Source organism: Neoarius graeffei, chromosome 15 (genome assembly GCF_027579695.1).
Source record: "Neoarius graeffei isolate fNeoGra1 chromosome 15, fNeoGra1.pri, whole genome shotgun sequence".
Taxonomy (NCBI): domain Eukaryota; kingdom Metazoa; phylum Chordata; class Actinopteri; order Siluriformes; family Ariidae; genus Neoarius; species Neoarius graeffei.
In genome coordinates, this window is record NC_083583.1 from 54,857,100 (window position 1) to 54,881,897 (window position 24,798).

At 42.8% G+C, this 24,798-nt stretch overlaps 1 protein-coding gene across 2 annotated transcripts in view; it reads left to right on the forward strand.

Annotated features, from left to right (window-relative positions):
* The window catches only part of slc1a8a (solute carrier family 1 member 8a), a 59,934-nt gene that overhangs the window by 11,713 nt on the left and 23,423 nt on the right, over window positions 1–24,798 (forward strand). Inside the window, exons 3-4 of one of the 2 annotated variants that reach the window (XM_060941657.1) lie at window positions 21,090–21,169; window positions 21,261–21,476. In XM_060941657.1, the coding sequence (XP_060797640.1) occupies window positions 21,090–21,169; window positions 21,261–21,476 (296 nt within the window). Of the gene's footprint in view, window positions 1–1,833; window positions 3,387–21,089; window positions 21,170–21,260; window positions 21,477–24,798 lie in introns of those variants that run through there. The other variant, XM_060941658.1, reaches the window with a different exon arrangement.

Sequence of the window (24,798 nt, forward strand, 5' to 3'; positions counted from 1 at the left end):
GCTCCCGAAAAATCGGGAGCCAATCAACTTTGAGCATCTCCAACGGCCCTGGGTAGAGGCGTGTTCAAGGCAGTGACGGAGTAGAACTGCGACCGGAAGCCATACATTGTTTACAGAATCATGCTGTATTGAAAGCATTCAACGGGAAGTTCTCATTGAAAACGGAGCAAAGAGCAGCCCTGGAGGTATTTATTGAAAGGAAGGACGTTTTCGCCTTGCTCCCGACCGGCTTCGGTAAGAGTTTAATCTACCAGTTAGCCCCGCTAGTAGCCAAATCAATGGGGCTCAGCGAGAATCCTATCGTCGCGTCACATACATCAGAGGAAAGAGTGATGTAATTGGTTTAAGCTTCGTCACAGCCTTTTCTGGCTTCGACCAGTAGCAAACTGAGGCATTTCAGGGAGGCGGGTCAACCACGCGCTTTGGGAAATGGTTGGGCTGAATATCTTGGCTAGACCAATAGCTCGGAGAGCTTTGCAGTCGCGTTAGCCAGACTATATTCGGACTCCCTTTAGCCTTTATCTAACCAGAAAACTTAATTTACAATTGAACAGAGTCGAGAAGAATCTTGGAACAACCAACAGTGAAGGAATCCGAATTTCCCGTCGATTTACAAACCGAACACAGAATGACGACACGCGTTTTACATCATACGTTAGCCCAGGAGCATTTCTCTTCAAGCTATTGAAAAGGCCAGGGGCTAAGTCAAGTTTTCCTGGGGCTTGTATTTTTTAAGGGAGATTGGCATAGATAGGTTGGGGAGGTCGTATCTAACTTTACAAGAAACCTCATCACCCCCCCCCCTTTTTAAATTACTGATTTTTGCACTGCTCTTTTTAATGTATGTACTTCATTTTCAGTCTTATTATTAAATTAACACCCATAATGTCTCAGGAAACTGACTCGTGCCAGTTGTCTTTAATATCGCTTGTAAAATTAATCATCAGTTTAATAAAAATATCATTTCTCACTCACATCTCTCTCCTTTAGGACCACAAAGATACCAGTTTAAAGCTAAATTATTACATTACAACATTCAAGATCCCAGATGAGATCCAAGTCAGTTTTCTTCTATTAATCTTACTGTTTTTGAGGGTGAAAATACCCGGGTGATGGGGCCTAACAACGCCACAGCGTTAGCCACGGGGACTCAATACGCCATACTGCCCGGAACATAGCTCCCTTCAGTCGCTTGCTGGCTGACAGCACTTTCACTTTGGCGTTTGTTACGGACACTGTCCGACGTGCTCGGGGACAGTCGGGGCTCTGAGCGTGCCTCCCCCATGGCTGTTTCAGCCCTTTAATCATCTTCAGTGCTTGAAGAAGCCCCGCCCTAAAAACTTCATCAGCTTCGACTGCACCATTGTTTGGTTCATGCAGAGATAATTACACCACCACACCATGCCGATTAATTCGCACTGCGATTTGGTCAAAAGCTTGGCACTTATTTGGTCATTGTGTAGTCGATTTTTATTGGTCACATGCTTGTTGTTTACACCAAGATAACTTTTCTTTTAATGATGACATACATTTGTCACGGTGACGACTGCTAGTAGTTTTCTCTTCGTCACTGATGGATTGTTAGTCAATGATGAGCACCAGCAGGAACCCTGCTTACCCGATGTTAATTTCTTGAAATTTCTACAACTATTCACGCTCTCAATCGTGTGGTTATACTCACTATTGACACAGCTGTGATTAGCTCCAGCACTGATATTCTGTTTTGACCACACTCGGTGTTGCTTAATTACAGTACTGAGGGTACAGTGAGTCTGGGAACTTTATCCCATCTGAATAATACTTGTAGTCTCAACATGTTCTGTTTATCTTCAGGTGGAGCAGATCTTAAAACTGCTGAAGATCACCACCGACTACCCATTGGCTGAGACCATGATGATGCTTGGCTTTTTCCTCACCGTATTTGTCGAGCAGGCTGTGCTGACCTTCAGGAAGGAGAAACCATCATTCATCGATCTTGAGACATTTAATACCGGCGGCTCGGAAGCAGGCAGCGACTCGGAGTATGACACACCATTCATCGCTCCAGCGCGGAGCTCGCATCATCACTCACATCACCACTCTCATCACCACAGCCATTTCAACCCAGCAGAACTAACCAGAGCGGGACCACTGCGGCTTGCAAGCCTCGTCCTGGCTCTGTCCGCTCACTCAGTCTTCGAAGGCCTTGCCCTTGGGCTTCAGGAAGATGGTGCTAAATTAGGAAGCCTTTTCCTTGGAGTGGCGATCCACGAGACCCTCGCCGCCATGGCTTTAGGGGTCAGTGTGGCTAAAGCAGGACTGCAGCTTCGGGATGCCAGTAAGCTGGGCATCACAGTCAGCCTTATGATCCCCATCGGCATTGGCCTCGGAATGGGGATCGAGAGCGCCCAGAACCTGGCAGGAAGTATTATTTCTGTAGTGCTCCAAGGTCTGGCAGCAGGCACGTTTCTTTTTATTACTTTCTTTGAAATTCTCTCCCGAGAGCTGGAGGACAAACACGATCGGCTCCTGAAGGTGCTTTTCCTCGTCTTAGGGTATAGTCTACTGGCAGGTCTAGTTTTCATCAAGTGGTGATGGATTTCAGTGGCTCCCAAAGCAGTCGATATCGAACAGGTTTTGCTTTTTGGAGCCGTTAACCCTCCTCACTCCCATAACCAAAGGGCCAGAGTTTCCTGAATGTATTCCTCATCTTAAAGTACTATGCCTATGAAGTCATACACTGGATATCCAGAAGCAGTAGCATATATCCAAAAAATTATAATGAAGTGATTTATTATTGTGAGCGTAGTTGAAGGGTTGCTACTGTAGATTATAAATGGTAGATGTTATGGAGTCATTTGATGCTGGATGGCTTTCTGATAAACATTGGAGATGGACCATAGTCACCATTTGATCTGTTTCCAGACTTGATTAAAAGTTTAGCCTCTGAGACAGATATTCTTGTATCTCTTAAGTGTTAGGCACTAAATAAGAGATGGCGATACTGCAGGGGTTCTCAAGCGTTTTGCAGCCAGGAACCCATTTAACTTTGAAATAAAACTCACTGATCCCCTCAACATAGACTTATGAATAGTTCAACTATCCAAAATATTTGTTTAAAACGTGCAAAATATTAGACTCTGTATTTAAAAATGGGGTATTTATTTACACCAGTGGTTCCCAAACTTTTTTTTTTTTCTCTCAAGCCCCCCCTTTGATGATATAAGAACATTGTAAGCCCCCCACCCCTCACCGTACCCGCTCCCACCCACCCCAAATCTATCGCACCTTTTTTGTTTTGAATAAATTGAATAATATATAAACGCTATGAGTGATTCCACGCTTATGGGTACTGAAATGGGGACATGAACTTTATTTTTAAAAATTCACCTAAAACCATTTCTTTTTTTACCATCAGGTCACAAAACATGTAATCTTTAATGAATGATATGTTAAAAGATAACTTTAATTTTCTGAGATGTAATAAAAACATATTTATACGCCAAAGTCAGAACGTAACAGAAGTGTTGTGGACATATAGATTCTCAGTTTTAACAATGTAGAATTACTTTTTGAAACATAGGAAGGTGATGTTTTAGCAAATATAATTAATAAACGTGTAGTAGAATAAATATACACATTCTTTCAATAAGATTAACATGGTATAGAGCTAGATTGTAATTAATTTGTAACAGACGCGAGATGGACAATCGTAACAGAAGTAATGTAACAGACATCATTTTGGAACTCATAGGCTTGACTTTGGCATATAAATATGTTTTTATTACATCTCAGAAAATTAAAGTTATCTTTTAACATATCATTCATTAAAGATTACATGTTTTGTGACCTGATGGTAAAAAAAGAAATGGTTTTAGGTGAATAAGTTCGTGTCCCCATTTCAGTACCCATAAGCGTGGAATCACTCGTATAAAGATCTTTTCTTTCTAAAATATGTACATATCACTTCACATTTCAGTTTTTATTGTTTGTTATGCTGAAAACTAGCAATACTAACAAACTTTTTAAATTGAACTCTAGTATTCATTCAGACAGTATTACATTCTTGAATGTGTGTTCAGGTAAATTTAACTTCATGTTTTAACATTTAATTGAGGAGCAGTGCAACACCAACAAATTCCAAACTGAAATGAAAACCTGATGTGCACGCTATTTCTGCAGTGACCTGCATCAACATCATTCAAAGTGTTACATATGAATCGGTGACTGGTGCGGGCTTGCTTTGTTTTGCAAATTTTTTTCAAAGCGGGGTTGCTGTTTGGAAATAGCCACTCTCAGGCTACATCCACACGACAACGGCAACGAGATTTTTTTTTTTTTTTTTTAAGTGGGTAAAAAAAATCGCGTCCACATGGGCAACGGATCAGTAAAATATCAGGTACATATGGCAACGCAACGCTTGCTGAAAACGATGCAATACACATGCCACACCTATATGTGCGCTGTAAGACGGTCCCATCGGAGACACCAGAACAATAGAAGAAGTAGGACGCATGCGCATAAACCCCTTCTTCTACCCGGCGTGAAGCACTCACAGGAACAAACACACAACAACAAGAAGATGGCTTAATTTTGCTTCAATAATGCGAATAAACTTGGCAGCGACTGCAGCACTGAAACTACTACTACTCTGGGGACCGCCATTGTTGCTGTTGTTACGAATGATGCGCGCGAGAGTGCTGCTTGTTCTAGTCATGTGGTTGTGACGTCATCGTAAACAAATCCGTTCTACTCATCCAGACGACTTCGCAACGACGCCGTTGCCAGATTTTTCCACTCTGGAAACCGTTCTCAAAAAATATCGTTTTGGGGCACCCAAAACGCCAGTGCCGTGTGGACGCCAGGCCGAAACGATAAACAATTTTATCAGATTCACCTGAATCCGTTGCCGTGTGGACAGGGCCTCAGTTCATGGTCAATGTTCAACTTGGATCTGTATTTGGTCTTGATTGCAGCAACTGCAGAAAACCCTGTTTCACATAAATAGGATGTGGCAAAAAGCAACAGTATGTCCATCGCTCTTTGGCCAGGTAGTGGGTAGTCTTTCTCCCAACCAGTGAAGTGGATGTGAACTGTAATCTCTTTCTTGAGTCAGATGTCATGTCAATGTACTGTTCTTCCTCTGTGGCACTGAGGTCTGCAGGTACAGTTGCTTGAAAGGGGTCTCGTATCCAGTCATATTTTGCAGAATCCTCAGGGAAGTACCTCTGAAAGTGCTTCTGCAGGGCCGAGATATGAGCCTTCATACATGGAAGAATTGTATTTTCCAGCTCATTTTTGTCAAGGTATGCTTTCAGGTTTTCAAATGAGTCCATGTTTCCCTCTGCAAGCCTTCTCTCCCACACTTTTTTTTTTTTTGGTGAAAGAAGTTTTGTCTGTGAGTTGTGGAAGATGAGTGTTGGTGCCTTGCAACTGTAAATTCAGTTCATTTAGCTTCTGAAATAGGTCACTGAGATAGGCAAGCTTTTGTAAGAACTTTTCATCATGAAACTTGCGGGCAAGGCCATGCCCTTCTTCAGTCAAGAAAACTCCAATCTCATCCTTCAGTTCAAAAACCCTGGACAGAACCTTCCCTCGTGAAAGCCATCTACACTCACTGTGCCACAACAGAGCTGTGTGCCGAGATCCCGTTTCTTCACATATTGAAGATAAGAGTCTGGATTTCAGGGGTCTGGTTTTTATGTAGTTGACTGTTGTGATGACATCTGTCAACACCTGAGTTTAGCTCAGGACTTAGCTCTTTGGAGGCAAGTGCCTCTCTGTGAAGCAGGCAGTGTGTCCACTGTGCTTTGGAGGAGACGCGTCTGATGAGAGCTTGCAGTCCGCTGTGTTTACCAGCCATCGCCTGAGCCCCGTCTGTACAAACTCCCACACAGTCCTCCCACTTCAGGTCTGCCTCTTTCAGATATGTGTCAATAATTTGGAAAAGTTCTTCTGCAGTGGCTCTGTTAGGGATATATTTGCAGAAAAGCAAATCCTCTTTCATATCTTCCTCGTCAATATACCTGACGTACGTTATTAACAGACTGTCTTTATTACTGTCCGTTGCCTCATCCATTTGCAGCGCAAAACGACCATCTTTTATCTTTTCAATAAGCTGCTCTGACGTATCTGCAGAGAGGTCACTTGTACGTCTTGAAATAGTGTTTGACAACGGGATAGTTTTCAGTTTACTGGCAGTTGATTCATCAGTTAGAGTTGAAACCATGTCAATAGCTGCGGGTAGTATTAACTCCTCCGCTATGGTGTGCGCTTTTTCGCACTGGGCGACTCTGAAGGCTACCTTGTAAGAAGCGAGTTGTGCTTTCGCAGGGACAGATGCACTTTGGACAAAGTGACTCTGCTGGACACGACAGTTTTCCAGTTTCTTTTTAAAAAAAATCAAGGTGCTTGTTCACATGTTCGGGGTGGTGGGTTTCCAAGTGTCTTCATTTTATTGGGCTTTAGACTGTCGGCCGCTAGTATTTTTAGAGACACAACGCACTGCGGTCTCTCTTCTTGGCCGACCACAGTGCTTGTAAAGCCTAGGGACAGATATTCCTCGTCATATTTTCTTGTTTTTACCTTTTTCTTTTCCGTTGTTGTGGGGGTCGCATCGCTTGTTACATTTGACTTGCCATCTGATTTTCGCTTTGCGCCTGTCACAAACCTGTCCATCTTTACTTCTCACTCTACTTTTCACGTCGTCGTCTTCTACGGTTTCTGCAGAACAAACGTCGCTCGTTGTTCTTGTTTATTTTGTTGCGGTTTGCAAACCCAGTGAAGGTAAGTGCATTACCGCGATTAGCTGGACTGGAGTGTATAGCAGGAGATCCTTTGATGCCCCCCCTAGGGGTCGCGCCCCCCAGTTTGGGAACCACTGATTTACACCATAGAGCTTTTCGGTCCTTAAATTTCCATGAAGAAAACGCCGGTCCAAGTTGAAATTGTGTATCGGCCTGCTTAGTTCTGAGTTACCCATCCAGTTCAAGTCAAACTGGGTAATATACTGTAAACAGGTGGTGCTTGAACGTTTGTGAACCCTTTAGAATTTTCTGGATTTCTGCATAAATATGACAAAACAGCATCAGATTCTCACACAAGTCCTAAAGGTAGAGAACGAGAACCCAATTAAACAGTTGAGACAAAAATATTATACTGTACTTGGTCATTTATTTATTATGGAATATGATCCAATATTACAGATCAGTGAGGGGTAAAGGCCAATTTATGCTGACAACCCAGTCCTCGCAGATAGCGTCGCAGACGGTGTCTGCGTAGCCCCCCCCACCTTCGCAGACGCTCTGCGCGCACCTCCCAAAAATTGTGACCACCGCAGAAGCCTCGCAGACAGTGCCGCAGACAAGAGGGCTCCGATTGGTCCACTCTACATCCGCTGTACACGCACTTCCGCTTCCCTACTTTCCCGGTTTGGTTTGTTTTCACGACCGGCATTTTTAAAAACACGAGCGGAGATGGAGCAGCACGAAGAGCGGTTGATTGAGGAAGTACGTACATCTATACGACTCCAGTTCTAGTCATTCTAAAAAAAAAAAAGTTCTAGTCATTATAAGTAACCGGAGGATAAACACTCCACTAACCACACCCACCAACTACTCCTAGCGACTTCGCGCCCCCTCGCGTTGTGCCGGTGAATAACATCGCGCACGCCTATTACTCCCCGCTCAACAATAAATTACAACTGTCTGCAAAAAGCTATCTGCGAAAGCCTTGTCGCAAGAGCATGCAGAGGCCTTTAGAGTATGTCAGTCTTTGCCTTCAGTATCTGTTGTGACCCCCTTGAGCAGCAATAACTGCAGCTAAACATTTCCAATAACTGTTGATCAGATGATCCTGTACAGCGGCTTGGAGGAATTTCAGCCCATTCCTCTGCAGAACAGCTTCAACTCTGGGATGATGGTGGATTTCCTCATGTTAACTGCTCACACAACCTTTCTACTGGATTAAGGCCAAGACTTTAAAGCAGATACGCAGAACCTTTATTTTTAATTACGTTTCTGAGTGGATAGTTCCATCTTGTATGCTGCGTAAATGGGAATAAAAAAATATATATTTTTTGAGAGTTAAAATCGACTGCCAAGTTGGCATTCGAGCTGAGCCAGCCAGCCCTGAGTGTGTGACATCACAGCAGTAACCGGTTTTAAGGCCGAGGCCTTTGACAGCTATAGACCAAAGCCAGACTCGGCAGGCAAGAGTGGTTGCAATGGCCTCTCCGTTCGGATTTATTGGAGATTCTTCGGATTCCTCAGATAGTAATACATCTGACTGTGATGGTCCTGAAATTGGAGTGTGTACATGCTGCTGCTATACATGTAGAACCGTATCAGCTCAAACCATCGGAAAGTGAATCCTATAGTAACACGTCAGCCACAGAGGCCCCCGCCTTACGAAATAAAGCCAGAGAACAAAACCATCTCAAGAATTGGATGGAATTGAACTGACAGTCTCATGTGACTCTCATTTAAAACAGGATAGGCGTGTTAACTTGTGCAACATGCATGCATTTTCACTGATAAGGCTAATTAAATAATCAGATGAACTGAGACAATCACATTCAAATTAAATAATCTTATACTGGTAACTTAAATACACAATACATATTACATGTATTAATCTAAATGCTGGTAAACAACAAGTGTTATGTAACCAAATGAGTCGCATCTTACCTGTCTGTGTTCTCACTTCTTGAAGGCTGACCTTGTGGCCGATTGTTTTGAAACGATCTGACTTTCAGTTCTTCGTTCATTCGTTCATGTTACTGCTGAGGCGAGCAAATCCAGCAAGGGGAAAAAAAAAGCGGAGGAATCTGACGACTGGTCCACTCATTCTCCATATTCTCCATACTGAGTACTCCGCCATTACTGCTCAGCTCACACTCCGGGAGAACTGGTGCAACTGAATTTACTTTCCTTTTCTTGTAGTTTTCTTTTCCTTTAATTGTTGGTACTGCACCCTCTTTCAGTATGGGCTTATAGCCAACGCTCCTCAAGAGATCAGAGGTTTCGTACGAGTCCTCAGTAAAACGTGCCCGTGAATTTCTTGCAAAACGCGTCCAAATCTTTGCAGTTTGAACATTCTTGGGCCATGAATGCAACATAAATCCACCTTCTGTCATGTTGCTGCATCCGTCAGCAGCACATCTATGTGACGGTGATAAATTAGCTCAAAATGGAGGCTCGGAGTTGCAGTCAGCTCTGTGTTTTAGTATAGCGGAAATGGTGAGGAGACCGATAGACTTCCTGCTGTGATGTCAAGGTCATTCACTCAGACTGCTACCTATATTTATTTTAATCGTAAAAATTACTATATTAGATTTGTTAACGCTTAAAACTATTCCTGTGCCATTCTTAAGGTCTCAAGGCATTTATAAACAAAAAGTGAGGTCATGGTTCTGCGTATCTCCTTTAACTTGTGTTTAGGATTGTTGTCTTGCTGCATGACGAGCTTTCTCTTGAGATTCAGTTCACTGACAGATGTCCTGGATTTTCCTTTAGAATTCATTGTTCAAGCAAAGATGGTAAGCCGTCCTGGCCCAGATGCAGAAAAACGGGACCAAGCCATGATACTACCACCACCATGTTTCACAGATGGGATGAGGTTTTTATGCTGGAATGCAGTGTTTTTCCTCCTCCAAACATGATGCTTCTCATTTAAACCTAAAAGTTCTGTTTTGGTCTCATACAGCCACAAAGGTTTTCCAGTAGACTTCTGGCTTGTTCATGTTATGATTTTTTTTTTTTTAAGCAAACTGAAGGGGGGTATCGGTGTTCGTTTTGGACAGCTCTAGCTTTCTTTCTCCTTTTTGCAACTGTGCTTTACACACCATTGTTGTTCAGTGTTCTCCTCATGGTGGACTCATTTCATTATCTCTAGCCGCTTTATCCTGTTCTACAGGGTCGCAGGCAAGCTGGAGCCTATCCCAGCTGACTACGGGTGAAAGGCGGGGTACACCCTGGACAAGTCGCCAGGTCATCACAGGGCTGACACATAGACACAGACAACCATTCACATTCACACCTACGCTCAATTTAGAGTCACCAGTTAACCTAACCTGCATGTCTTTGGACTGTGGGGGAAACCGGAGCACCCGGAGGAAACCCACGCGGACACGGGGAGAACGTGCAAACTCCGCACAGAAAGGCCCTCGCCGGCCACGGGGCTCGAACCCGGACCTTCTTGCTGTGAGGCGACAGCGCTAACCACTACACCACTGTGCCGCATGGTGGACTCACGAGCATTAAAATTATCCAACGTGTAAGAGAGGCCTTTAGTTTCTTAGAAGTTGCCCTGGGTTCCTTTGTGACCTTGCAGACTATTTCACGTCTTGCTTGTTGTTTTTTGATCGCTCCTGGAGAGGGTAACCATGATCTTGAATTTCCTCCATCGGTCTGACTGTGGATTGGTGGAGTCCAAACTCTTTAGAGATGGTTTTGTAACTTTTCCAGCCTGATGAGCATCAACACCTCTCTTTTTCTTTCTTCAGAAATCATCTCTGTTCATGCAGTGATGCACTTCCACAAATGTGTTGCGAGATCAGATTTTGATAGATCTCTGTTCTTTAAAGGACATGGGACATGAAACATAAATGTACGCTATATCAGTTTCTTTCCATTAAAAATATGAAATAATTGCATCAACAAATACAAAATTATCTATTAAATTCAGCAAAATCGTTATATTCGTGATTATATGGCATTTCTGCTCGAGCTCTGATATGCATATTTTACAACCGGAAGAGCCGCTGTCACGTGATCATGCGTCACAAAAACTTTCGGGTACAGCACAAGCGGGTAGATGAATATGGAGAAGTGTGAATCGTGATGATGACGAATGCGACAAAATAGTTTGTGTCTTGGATGACAAGAAAATTGTTTCGTTTTTAGTGTTTAACGTACATTGAACATCATGGTGTATTGCGACCTCCCAGTCAGTCAGACGCACTGTTACTCCTGTTAGCAATGTAGCTAGGCTCAGCATGGCCAATGGTATTTTTTGGGGCTGTAGTTAGATGCGACCAAACTCTTCCACGTTTTTCCTGTTTACATAGGTTTATATGACCAGTGACATGAAACAAGTTCAGTTACACAAATTGAAACGTAGCGATTTTCTATGCTATGGAAAGTCCGCACTATAATGACAGGCGTACTAACACCTTCTGCGCGCTTCGACAGCGCATTGATACCTTCACTCGGAGTTGTACCATTATTTTTTAGACAGGGCGGACGGACCAGGGCATTCACCCGCCTGGCCGTGCCCGACGAGGAGCGCTCTCGGCCGGCTTGGGAGGCAGACGGCAGCCCCTCCTGGAAGTGTGGTTTTATCATGGGCCTCATGCGGTAAGGATTAGTATTATAATTTTGGGTGTATCAATTATTGATTATCATAATTCTGACTCGTTTCGCCTGTCGTTTTGAATGTTTTCATCTCGGACTCTGGAAGCATTGTATCTCAATCAATCTCGAAAAATATCAGCAAAAAAAAAAAACTAGCTTGCAACGGACTTTAGCTAGATCTATGATGAACTTTCAATGTATGATACAAAAATAATACTTCTTTCAACAGATCATTAGCCTTTGAGCAGAATTGTTTTTAACTTACCAGGATGTGTTGTCCAGCCGACCGCTTTCAGTTTCATGAGGGCTGAATGAACTCTCACTCTCAATCATCTGACCCGTCAGAGTAAAGACAAGATCCATGTTCATGTGAATTTCCAGCTATCGGTTCGAATTGATAGGGTCTAACTTCACATCTCTGTGAAACATCGGGAATGTCACTGTCGATGGTGTCCATTTCGGTAACCTGTTTACATTAGATTCCCAAGCGCTGGCTCCTTAAAGTTTTTGTGACGTCACGGGTCACGTGACCACTTAGCTAATTAACGAATCCTTGTTTTACGCTGATGTATAAAAAAGTTGAATGTGATGATTTTCACATTTTTGACGCCCTGCAGTGATTTAGATGGCATTTCTTATGTCCTTTATACATAATTATACCCAGAAAAAATCCATGTCCCATGTCCTTTAAATAAACCAGGGTGCCCACTCACACCTGATCATTATCCTGTTGATTGAAAACCCCGGACTCTAATTTCACCTTCAGATTCACTGCTAGTCCTAGAAGTTCACATACTTTTGCCTCTCTCTGAGGTGTAATAATTTTGGATTATTCTCCTCAGTAAATAAATGACCAAGTATAATATTTTTGCTTCATTTGTTTAATTGGGTTTTTTAAATCTATTTTAGGACTTGTGTGAAAATCTGATGCCTTGGGGGTCATTTATGCAGAAATATTAAGTACCACTGTAAATAGTGTATGATGATATATGAACCAAATAATACACTTAACAAATTTGATAATGGAGTTTGGGATTTCCACTGCTATAATAAAAAAAAAAAGTTGAACCCTGACTTTGCTTTCCAGACCCCACTTTGAGACTCCGTAGTTTATAAGCATGTTGCATAGGTGTCGGAAAACGCAGTGCCGCAGAAGTCTCTGGGAAGTTTAATTAAAAGTCGGCGCTCAAGTGTAGTTCCACATTTGTTATTTTCTATTTTTGTGCGTCTTCGTGGTTGTGGTCTTGTATTTATAAATGAATCTGTTTTGCTTTAAGATTCTATAATATGACCTTGATTTGTTGTGTAAACTCAGTTCGTTTTAATCGTCATTTTTATTTCTACTGCCATTTTAATTTCACCTGTTAAATGCAGTGTAGTACAATATTTGCCAAGTACATTTCTAGGAAAAAAAGGGTTTGGATGAAAAGCTTTCTAAAGGGAAACCTTCTGTTGTCGGATTTGATATAGAACTATTTAAGGGTTCCTGTAGCAAGTTCGACTTGAGAACTGTCTGCAAAAATGGTCAGCTGAAATATGGCTTGGAGATTAGAACTGCTGGAACAGAACCGTTTGCCATTTTTGTTTGTTTCAACAAAATTGTGAGGAACAACTTCAATTGAGACGTTACTCAACTGACTTTCTCCTCTAGGGCTAATCTAATGATGATTCCCTTTGACTATAACGGTAACCAATGTAAAATTACAGCGGTATCTTTTATAGAAAAGATGGACCAGATCGAAATTCGAATCTAAACTTTTCTAAATCACATGCAGGGTTCTGTAATTTCATCTGCAAAGTGTCGGTGTGTCCGCAGGCTTTCATTACAGCTAAATAGGAGGTACGCTTGATAGCTGATTGGAGACGAAGGTGAACTGATTAAACAAGTGGAATCCTGCAGCTGTATCAGCCCTATGTGGATGAGCTTGAAGACCAATGAATAGACGTGTCGTCCTCATTCATCTTAACAAGCTAAAATTAAACACGTGAAATGTGCCAGGCTTCGTTAAACTATGAAGATGATGTGCATGTACACACCAATCAGCCATAACATTTAAAACCACTGATTGATGTGAATAGCATTTGATTTATTTCATTACAGTAGCACCTGTCAAGGGGTGGGATATATTAGGCAGCAAGAGAAGAGTCAGTTCTTGAAGTCGATGTGTTGGAAGAAGGAAAAATGGGCAAGCGTAAGGATCTGAGCGACTTTAACAAGGGCCAAATCGTGATGGCGAGATGACTGGGTCTGAGCATCTCCAGAATGGCACATCTTGTGGGGTGTTCCCGGTATACAGTGGTTAGTACCTGCCAGAAATGGTCCAAGGAAGGACAACTGGTGAACCAGCGCCAGGGTCATGGGTGTCGAAGGCTCATTGATTGGATTCGCATGGGGCACAAAGGCTAGCCCATATGGTCCAGTCCCACAGAAGAGCTACTGTAGCACAAACTGCTGAAAAAGTTACTGATACTTTTTCATACGAGCTCCATCCGGAACACGGAGAACCAAAACCGTGACATAAATCTCTAGGTCACTCGTAAGGAAATCGATGAATTGTTGTTTTAATAAATTTGGGTACTTTTTTGTGTCGACTTGTAATAAAAGGAACATAACAGGTTGGCTTGAAGATATGAAGTTTATCTTCTCGTATTGAAGAAAAACTCGCATTTTTCATACGAAGTACACCTGAGTGACACATTTCGCTCCAATGATGTCGCTCCCAGGGTTTTCCCGCTGACTGGACGTGCGTTGTCAAAATGGCAAACTGGTTCAAATTGAAATGCTTTTGATTAACTTGCTTTTTTTTTGTGGATGTGTCTATATAATATAAAGAACATTACACGGTGGTGCAAAGATGTGAAGTTTATCTTCTTGTTTTGAAAAATATATCACTCACTCACTTGTGAAATATACATTCACCACTCAAAGATAAAGTTCAGATCTTCACGCCACTGTGTAATATCCTCTATTTATCTCTATATCTGATGTGGTAGTAAAATGTATGCAACATCTTCATAGTTTAATGCATCTCATCAGTGTGTTGCCATGAAAAGCATCTCCGTGCTTACACAGGCAATATTACTTTTTTTTTTTTTTTATATATAAATGTGAAAATGTCCATTGGTGGTGGTGCGTTTTTTTAACATGTTGGGTTTTTTTTTATTTCTTTGTTGTTGCTGCCAAGTCCTGCCTATCTACGAGAGAGATGGTCACACTGGTTTTTCAGTCAATTTGCTTTTTTTTTTCTCTAAAACTAACACTGATTTAGGTCTAAAAACTGTTTTGTGCACAACTCGGTGTCGTGCAGTTGTAGTAGCATTGCTGCTGCCCCTAGAGGCTTCACCACGGTATTACATCCTACCCAGGAATCGGCACCGATATTTCGGTTGTTGGTTCAGAAAACTAAGCAACAGATATAAAAATCCACTTTGATAATTGTTCATAAATTAAAATGATTAATCAGTCATTGCCACAGTAATTGGATATGCTAGATGCAACCTTTTTTCTAAAATCCTCCAAGCATCAAACTTTCCCGGTTCAGAAGTTTTCCCTGGGTTTTCCTAGAATATCATCAATATACGCGATGTGTCATTAATTTCATCAGCATATTAACCTAATGCAATATATACAGTGTTAGTATGAGCTCCATGTTCCAGCAGGGATCTGTTGACAGTAACGGTATTTTAACTTAATGTTGCTCAACTTAAAAATGGACTAGGTGTTACTAATAGTTGATCAGAAAGCTGAGAATTACATGAAGTTTGCTTCAGGTAGCTAAAGCACATTGCGTTAGGCATGTTGTAAATGAAATGGATGGATAAGAGTGTAACTTATGTTGCTTAGAGGTCTCTCTTAAGACACTCTGTACTTTTTAATACATTTTCTACACTTCATTGAAATTATCAATTTCCTGTTTGAATTTCAGGATGTTTTTCGTCTTAACACATCACGTTGCTGGGGTGTATCTCTAAATAAAACATATTTGATAATGAATTAGTGTGTGTTCATGTTGTTCTGTTGGGTTCCCCCCCCCCCCCCCCCAATGGTTGTTTTGTTTTTAGTTTAATATTTAGTTTCAAGGATTTATTTCATGTCTGGAAGTGATTATGATCTGCAGTGTTTAATAAAGATGCACAGCAACAACTGGGATTTAATGGAACGGTATGTAAGGAACAAAACGCCACATGGCATGCTGTTATTGGAAAATAATCAATGACGTGGTGGTGTGATGCAGGCCAACACAGAGAGGTGCTTATTATTTTCTTAAAACAGCACATTTGTGATTTTTTTTTTTAAATTATTGTTTTAAATAGTAATTGCAACTTTGTATTAATTAAAGAAAGGCTACCTTTTTTTAATTCATTTGTAGTTACATTTTGTGTTGCGGAACATCTGTGAAACTGGTTAGTTCTCGCTATGACTTGCATTATAACAGCTATAACACCGGAAAATTTATTTTTCCATCCATCCATTATCCGTAACCGCTTATCCTGTGCAGGGTCGCGAGCAAGCTGGAGCCTATCCCAGCTGACTACGGGCGAAAGGCGGGGTACACCCTGGACAAGTCGCCAGATCATCGCAGGGCTGACACATAGACACAGACAACCATTCACACTCACATTCACACCTACGCTCAATTTAGAGTCACCAGTTAACCTAACCTGCATGTCTTTGGACTGTGGGGGAAACCGGAGCACCCGGAGGAAACCCACGCGGACACGGGGAGAACATGCAAACTCCACACAGAAAGGCCCTCGTCGGCCACGGGGCTGGAACCCAGAACCTTCTTGCTGTGAGGCGACAGCGCTAACCACTACACCACCATGCCGCCCAAATGTAGTATTTTTATTTACAAAAGTGTTGCTACCAGAGAACTTTTTTTTTTCGCTGATCATGACGAAGCTTTTTAAACTGGACACAAATATAATTTCACATTATTTCTAAAATTATGACATAGGAATATTGAGAAACACAAATTTGACACTTGCTGAATGTGTTTAATTATTTGATAGTGCTTACGTAAAAATATTCTGTTGCTAATTTGCACTTAGCATTTGTGAAAGCATGCTTCTCATTGAAGTGTACAACAAATTTAACTTTTTTTTTTAAATATTATGGCCGGGCGGCACGGTGGTGTAGTGGTTAGCGCTGTCGCCTCACAGCAAGAAGGTCCTGGGTTCTCCCTGTGTCTGCGTGGGTTTCCTCCGGGTGCTCCGGTTTCCCCCACAGTCCAAAGACATGCAGGTTAGGTTAACTGGTGACTCTAAATTGACCGTAGGTGTGAATGTGAGTGTGAATGGTTGTCTGTGTCTATGTGTCAGCCCTGTGATGACCTGGCGACTTGTCCAGGGTGTACCCCGCCTTTCGCCCATAGTCAGCTGGGATAGGCTCCAGCTTGCCTGCGACCCTGTAGAAGGATAAAGCGGCTAGAGATAATGAGATGAGATGAAATATTATGGCCCCTGGCCCGACTTTAGTCAGCAGGGGCATTATGATTTCGCTATGTCTGTCCATCTGTCTGTCCGGAACACTCACACAACTTTTTTACTGTTAAAATTGACCTACGTGCACCAAATTTAATTGTGGGGTCTATCTGGGGGTGACCGAGCATAAGTTTGAACAGTGGCGAGATTGACATATTTGACCTACTTTTAACTAGGTCAAAGGTCAGGAAATATGAACTCATAACTTTTGGGATGTTTTTATCCATCGTCACCTACCAAAGGTGATTCAAGATTCATGCAACTTTAAACTGGGTCATAGATTTGAAAATATGAACTTGCATAACTTTTTAGTGCATCATTCTGGATGTGACCTCCAAATATTCAGGAAGTTTTCCTAAAGTAACAATTAGATTCTCTATCAAACTGCTCAGCCAGGGGCATCTGTGTTCCTTTGAACACGCATTTAGTTGGATCCTAGTTTCACCGCTACTGTTTTTCCATCATTGCAATGACCTGAGATCTTTCACCAGGTTCATCACTGACTGCACCAAGATTTGTACAGAACAGAAGTCCTCTAAATGTGAATGCAGAAACTGAGTCTTTAGTAATATGTTGAACCCCATGGTTTTGTATGCTTAAAAGATTTGGTCAACCAGTTTGGTGTTCCAAAGTTCCTAAGACAATTTTGCAGAAACATTCTTGAAAGCCTTCCATGTGTTTCTGTCCATCCTGCAAGAAGTTCTTCAATCTGCTGGTCATTTATGACTTGTTTGGTTTCTGGACCAAAAAAAAAAAAAAATCTTTCCTTTATCGTGGCATCAGTTTTAGAAAACCTTTATCTCAGCTACTGAATTCCTTCACTTTCCTAGTTTAATACTTTCATGAAAAAAAAATTACTCAGCCCAAGTTTTATATAAAGTGAGAGGCTATGTGGTGGATTACTGTGGGTCCTTCAGAGGTCAACAATTATTTAATGTTTTTTGCACATCAAGAGACGTTTCCACACCAGCCTTGCAACCAGACACTTAGTATTTCTGGTACAGCTCGTCAACAAACAGCCAAGAACCACCTAGAAAGACGCGATTTGACTGTTGACCAACTACAGACCAGCGCTTTAACACACAAACAAAAGTGTCTTGTTTGCTCACCACTGGCTACTTCAAACAAACCTCTTGATTAATCATTAATAAAAGCTTCTGTTATGTTTTCCCCTCAATGTAGTGACTATCAATTGCTAAAATACTTATTTTGTACAAATTTTTTATTTTCCTGCTGGAAATTGGCCCATGGAAGTGCAGAGAACCAATCAAATTCCAGCCTTCAACATTCTGAAGCTTGTGGCCAGAAAAGTGGACCAAACCTCTAGCTACTGAGATCACAGTCCTGGGGGGGGGGGGGGGTCTGGCCAATCTTTAGGTCCTGAAGTCACCCAACATGCAGATACAGAGTGATTATAGTATGCTGAGGTCCAGCAGGCTCTCAGCTTCCTTCCCAGTCTCTGTGGGATGATTGCCAATTATTGTCAATATAAACGGCTTTCTCACATATGGCCCTTTTCCACTACCCTTTTTCAGCTCGCTTCAGCCCGACACAGCTCGCGTTTCGACTACCTCCGAACAGCACGACTCGGCTCACTTCAGCCCTGCTTAGCACCCAAAACTCGCACGGTTTTGGAGTGGGGTTGAAGCGAGCCAAACCGAGCTGAGTGAGGCTGGGGGCGTGAGCAGACACTCCCCGTGCACTGATTGGTGAGGGGGAGTGTCCTCACATGCCCACACACGCCCCGCGAGCACGCTGGGATCTGTCAACACCGTAAACCCGGAAGAAGAATAATTAGAATTTCTGAAGCCTTATGCGCCTCGCCTCATCTATACGCTCTTGCCAGTATCTGTTGGCATTGTCGGTGACAACAAGCCACAGCACCAAGACCAGCAACACTAACAACTCCGTGTCCTCCATGTTTATTGTTTACTATCCGGGTCGTGAGACTACCGCTTAAAAGATCACTGATGTCACTGTTTGCGCCGCTAACGACATCACGTAACGTCCACCCACTTTCGCTAACTCCACCCAATGTGTCCACCCACTTCCAGCCAGCATGGTTCAGCGCGGTTGTAGTCGAAATGCAACTCCAATAGCCCCACTCAGCCCGACTCAGCCACGTTTGTAGTGGAAAAGCGGCAATAGTTGTCTTCTACGTGGAACAAGGTTTCAGTCAAATGCTGACCCCCATCTAACAAATAATCAGTAGGAATGCTGGATCAGTAATTACTTATTTGTGAAATTTTTGGACCATAAGGATCATAATTTTTGCAGCTATAATAGTAATTAGTAATTAACCGCAAGTTGGCCTAGTGGTTAGCGTGTCCGCCTCTCCATCGGGAGATCACAAGTTCTACTCACGGTCAGGTCATACCAAAGACCATCATAAAAATGGTACCTTCTGGCAAGGCATGCTGCAATACAGATGCGAGTGGGGAGTCAAACTCTCACGGTTACCAGAGGACTAGCCCCCCACTGTAACCCTAGCTATGTAATTTTTGTATCTGCATGTTGGGCGAGAGGCCGAGGGCTACGGAAATGGAGATCGGCGCCACATGGTGTGGGAAGGACTTTGATTTTGAATCAGTAATTGGAAAGTTGAAGCTGTTTGTGAAGTGAGTGGACCCCTGAGCACTCTCAGATTTCCCCACAATCAAAGGTTAAATGTGCTGTAGGGTTTGACACTGCTCACAGCCAAATGCCATGGCATGGCAGACAGTAAACAGGTGATAGATTACAACCACTGAGCTGTAATCCTCTTAGGACTGTGTTCTCCCAGCTGTATGGCGCCACGTTTGTCTAATCCTGTAGTAGAGAAGTTTGCTTACAACACTACAGCATGGAGGAGTTCCTGATCCCCGAGGATGCTCACTTCGAGCACGGCTTCTTCTCTCCGATCGGCTCTGGGCAAAACAGACTGGACAGTGTCAAGAACTTGCTGCGTGGTGCCTTCACCATATACATCAAGGACTATGTGAAACGGAATGGGCTGCTGATTCTGTCTGTACTCGGAGTGTTTACAGGATGCATTCTTGGCTACATACTCAGGGGATATGAACTCTCCACGCAGGTATGTCAAGAAATTAAAATGTTCCAGACCTACTACTATACGACAGCTACACACAAGGAAATGGATAACTAAAGTCTTCATAGATATTACACTTAATGCTGAGTGAATTTTACAGTGATTAGCATTTTACTATGGCATGAAGAAGCTGTTCAGCTGTTTACTGATGTTTGCACCTTGTCTTTCCTCTTCTTGGTAAGCAAAGTTACCAAGCCTGGGTGACAAAAGCTGCCCAAAAACCAGCTCAATGTCAAAACTTGAATTTCTTTTTCAAACCCAAGAGGTCTACTCTGCTTTTATCATAACTATTACTAACTATTTGCAATTTACAAAGCCACTTAATACAGTACATATTTAAGATGCATGACCAACAAGTGAGACATTTTATCTATTTCTAGTTATGTTTAATATTGTGGAAAGTCTACAAATGAAGTTCCTATTATCACTTACATTCCAGGCATTTAGCAGGCACTCTTACCCAGAGTGACATACGTACAACATTCCCAAAGCAGCCTGGGGAGCAGTTGGGAGTTAGGCGCCTTGCTCAAGGGCACTTCAACCATTCCTGCTGGTCCAAGGAATTGAACCAGCAATCTTTTGGTCCCGAAGCTGCTTCTCTAACCTTTAGGCCATGGCTTCCCCATTACAACTGGAAACTGTTCTTCCCTCGCCAGCCTTTCTTTTTCTCTCTTGACATTAATAAGATATTAAAGTGTATCTTTACAATGCACTGATGTGGCACAGTGGTGTAGTGGGTAGCACTGTTGCTTCCCAGCAAGAAGGTTCTGGGCTTGAGGCCAGTGGTTGATGGGGGCCTTTCTGTGTGGAGTTTGTATGTTCTCCCCATGTCTGTGTGGGTTTCCTCTGGGTGCTCCAGTTTCCCCCACAGTCCAAAGTCATGGGGTTAGGTTAACTGGCTACTCTAAATTGCCCATAGGTGTGAATAGTTGATAGGAATAAGCTGCTATAATAATCCAGTGGAAGGCAATGGGAAGCCACTATTGTAATTCTTCCCTAGTAATGGACATGCCATCAGGCAGACCGCTAAAGAAGAGAACAAAGCACTGAGGCTGGAGATTCCATCCAAAAATGTTAAAGATTGTGCTACATCAACAATTAATTGTATAATTTCCAAACAGGACCAATTTTATATCAACCTAGAAACTATTTTATTTGACCAAAACATCTTTCTGTTTTTGAAGGCAAAGATTTATCTTTCGTTCCCTGGCGAACTCCTGATGAGAATGCTAAAAATGCTCATTCTTCCCCTGATCACCTCAAGGTAATGTTTGTTTAAAATGGCATCGTATCAGGACTGGTTTTACACTGATAATTAATTTACACTGATTTGAACCTGTCCCTATTTACTGTAGTTTAATGTCAGGCCTGTCATCAATGGAATCCAAGGCTTGTTGTGATATGGGCTTGCTAACTGTGACCTATTACCTGTGGACCACCTTTATTGCTGTGGTGGTTGGCATTGTACTGGTGGTGATCATCAAACCAGGCTTTGCAACTGACATGGAGAGCACCAGGCTGGGAGGAGGTCCCGTGATGACCTCAGCAGACGCTCTGCTCGACCTCATCAGGTATAGTATACTGAGTGACCTGAAAAGTTCAGCTTTGTTTCTAAAAGTAGGGGGTTTTTTTCATCAGGGAGCAACATACAATTCCCTCCACAATTATTGGCACCACTTGTAAAGATTAGTAAATGGGTTAGGAAAAAAACATTGTCTCATGAAGTCGCTTCATCTCATGCTGAAAAAATGAGACAAATCCAAACTTTAATTGAAATAAATTTATTCAGAGGAAAACAAATTGCTCATCAATAAATAATTTTCAACAAAAACACGTGCCACTATTATTGTCCCCTCTACATTTTATACTTTGTACGACGACCTTTGCCAGTAAAACAGCACTGAGTGTCCCCTATAACATGATGACTGGGTCGTCACTGGATCTTCCAACAGGACAATGATCCGAAGCATAATTATGTCCAAATCAACACAAAAATGGTTAGCTGACCAAAGACTCAAGCTTCTGCCATGGCCATCTCAGTCCCCTGACCTGAACCCCAGTGATATACCCCAGTTGGACATACAGAGCAGGGCATCTGAGACCATTCCTCTTTACACAATCTCTCCAGATCAGCCAGGGTCCTTGGCCCTCTCTTGTGCTTTCTCCTCTTCAGCTCAGCCCACAGGTTTTCACTGGGGTTCAGGTCAGGGGACTGAAATGGCCATAGCAGAAGCTTGAGTCTTTGGTCAGCTAACCATTTTTGTGTTGATTTGGACATATGCTTCACATCATTATCCTGCTGGAAGATCCAATGATGACCATCATTTCCTGGCAAAGGAAGACAGATTTTGTTTAAAATGTCCTGGTATTACATGGAGTCCACGATGCCATGTACCCTAACAAGGTTTCCAGGGCCTTTGGAGGAAAAACAGTCCCAAAACATCACAGAATCGCCACCATATTTTACAGCTGGGATCGGGTTCTTTTCATTATAGCCATCCTTCTTTTTACACCAACCCCACCTTGAGTGTTTATTGCCAAAAAGCTCCATTTTTGTTACATCAGACTATAGAACATGGTTCCAGTCAAAGTTGTAGTAGTGTTTTGTCAAACTTCAGGTGCTTATATTTGTGGTTAACTGACAGAAAAAGCTTTTTTTTTTTCCCCCTGGCCCCTTCCAAATAATCTGTTGGCATGGAGGTGGCATCTGATTGTGGTTTTGGAGACTTGGAAACCCCAAGATTTTACTTTTTCTTGTAATTCACCAACAGTGATCCTTGGGATTTTTTTTTTTGCCTCTCTTACCATCCTCCTCACTGTATGTGGGGCAAAATAAACTTGGGTCCTCTTCCAGGCAAGTTTGTAACAGTTCCAGTTGGTGTCCACTTATTATTATTATTATTATTATTATTATTATTATTGCCCTAACAGTAAAAATGGGCATTTTCAGGTGAGTAGCTATTTTTTATAACATTCCCTGACTTATTACATTACAGGTATTTAGCAGATGCTCTTATCCAGAACAATGTACAAGTGCAAAAGTCAGGTACAAGAATTGCTGAACTTCTAGACAAGAAAGTTCTAATGCTAACTGAATAAGTGACAGAATAACACTTAGTGTAATATTTTGTTGAAGTACCAACAAGGAAACCAAGCCAACCATACTAATGAGCTGACAAAGTACAACTATCCATCCATTATCTGTAGCCGCTTATCCTGTCCTACAGGGTCGCAGGCAAGCTGGATCCTATCCCAGCTGACTATGGGCGAGAGGCGGGGTACACCCTGGACAAGTCGCCAGGTCATCGCAGGGCTGACACAGAGACAAACAACCATTCATATTCACATTCACACCTACGGTCAATTTAGAACCACCAATTTTTTTTTTTCCGGTTGAGAGTACGTCGTGCGCGTTCTGGCTGCCGCTTCTCACCGGAGTTCTTATTTTATTTCTTTTTCTATTTTTTTCTTTCCTGTGTGATTGTGTAGTTTGGTGTTTGTTTGAGTGTTTTGTCCGCCGGTTGTGGTGTAGCTCCGGACCCAGTTTGGGGCGTCGGTTCCCTCCAGGCCTTGGTTCGCTGTGGGTGATGCCTGTGCTCCCAGCTGTGGACTGCAGTGAGCCTGTTGCTCAATTTACATCGTGGTTGTCCAGCGCTCTGTGCTTTCACGCTTGGCGTGATGTTCCGAGCGATGTTGCTCGGTGGTGTCGCGGCGGCTGTGCAGGCGGTTTGGGACACACCAGCGCTCTGCGTGGCGGAGCTTCTCTGCTTGCTGTGTGGATCCACGGCGTGGTGTTCGAGTGATGTTGCTGATGGCATCACGGCGGCGGTGCTGGAGATGTGGGACTTGTTTTCGTGCGCCTTTTGGTGGGACTGTGGCTGCTACACCACGGGAATTACATCCTGACCCCTACTTTTTATTTATTATTTATTTATTTTTCTTGTCTATAATTGTAAAGCGTCCTTGGGTTTTTTGAAAGGCGCTATATAAATTTAACATTATTATTATTATTATTATTATTATTATTATTATTAATTAACCTAACCTGCATGTCTTTGGACTGTGGGGGAAACCAGAGCACCCAGAGGAAACCCAAAGTACAACTAAAAAGAGAAAAATAAAACTCCAATGGCTAACCCCAGGCTAGACAGTACACAGCCTGGGTTGGTCGAGACCGCTATGCAATTACACAATGGGCAGGGAAGAAGGGGAGAGGTGCAACCTGAAGAGGTGGATCTTCAGTCTGTGCTTGAAGGTGGTCAGGGAGTCAGCAGTTCTGACCTTGATGGGAAGGTCATTCCACCAATGGGGATCCAGGACAGACAGCAGTCTTGAGCGGGCTTGGCACAAATGGAGAGGAGGAGGGGCCAGGCAACCAGTAGCAGCAGAGCATAGGGATCTGGCTGGCATGTGGGGTCGGATCAGTCTCTAGAGGCATGCTGGACCTGACCCCTTGACAGCCTGGTAAGCTAGCACCAACATTTTAAATTCAATGTGAGCTGCAACAGGTAGCCAGTGAAGGGCAGCGAGCAGAGGGGTGACATGGGAAGAATGAAGGAGGTTGTAGACCAGACAAACTGCAGCATTCTGGATGAACTGCAGGGGTCTGATGGCAGATGCTGGAAGGACCAGGAGTTGAGTAAGTGGTGAGGAAGGGGCGGATCCTTCAGATGTTGTTAAGGAAAAATCTGTATGTCCGGGTCGCTGCAGTGATGTTTGCTGAGGAGGAGAGTCTGTCGTCAAACACCACCCCAGGTTCTTTGCACTGGGTGAAGGTGACAGAGATGTCCCCCAGAGAGATGACGAAGTTCAGAGGTAGAGAGGATGGAGCGGGAATGTAAATCACCTCCATCTTGCTTGGGTTGAGTTTCAGGTGATGGTTCTCCATCTAGC